The sequence below is a fragment of the Corvus brachyrhynchos genome, unplaced genomic scaffold, assembly GCF_000691975.1.
Source record: "Corvus brachyrhynchos isolate BGI_N302 unplaced genomic scaffold, ASM69197v1 scaffold68, whole genome shotgun sequence".
Classification (NCBI taxonomy): domain Eukaryota; kingdom Metazoa; phylum Chordata; class Aves; order Passeriformes; family Corvidae; genus Corvus; species Corvus brachyrhynchos.
In genome coordinates this window covers 1163052-1163343 of record NW_008240039.1, presented here as the reverse complement: position 1 = coordinate 1163343, position 292 = coordinate 1163052, and the positions used below count along the sequence as shown (strand labels likewise).

General features: G+C 59.6%; 1 protein-coding gene across 1 annotated transcript in view; it reads right to left on the bottom strand.

Annotated features, from left to right (window-relative positions):
• SAMD11 (sterile alpha motif domain containing 11) overlaps positions 1-286 on the bottom strand; it is a gene marked incomplete at its 5' end in the record, with an annotated part of 82596 nt that extends 82310 nt beyond the window's left edge. Inside the window, one exon of the mRNA XM_017743968.1 lies at positions 31-286. Within this exon, the coding sequence (XP_017599457.1) occupies positions 31-286 (256 nt within the window). The remainder of the gene's footprint in view (positions 1-30) is intronic.
• Between the last annotated feature and the right edge of the window lie 6 nt (positions 287-292).

Here is a 292-nt window from a genome sequence, read left to right as displayed (position 1 = left end):
ACCCCGGCACACGGCGAGCGCTGCCTTTACCTTTGTGCCTGATGCTGCGCTTCCAGTCCTTGGCCGTCTCTCTGCCGCTGACAAACTGGAACTCGTTGGGGGTGAGCCACTCTCCCCTGTACCGGATAGAGGGTCCTTTGCTCCCTTGGCACAACTTATTGATGTAGAGCAGCGCCTTGTTCTCCCCGCACTCCACCTCGATGCAAGGCTCTCCGTTGTCAAAGAAGGGCTGGAAATCCGGGATGGAGGAAAACCTCTCCAGCATCAGGTCCTCGGGGAGGTGGTGGGGGTG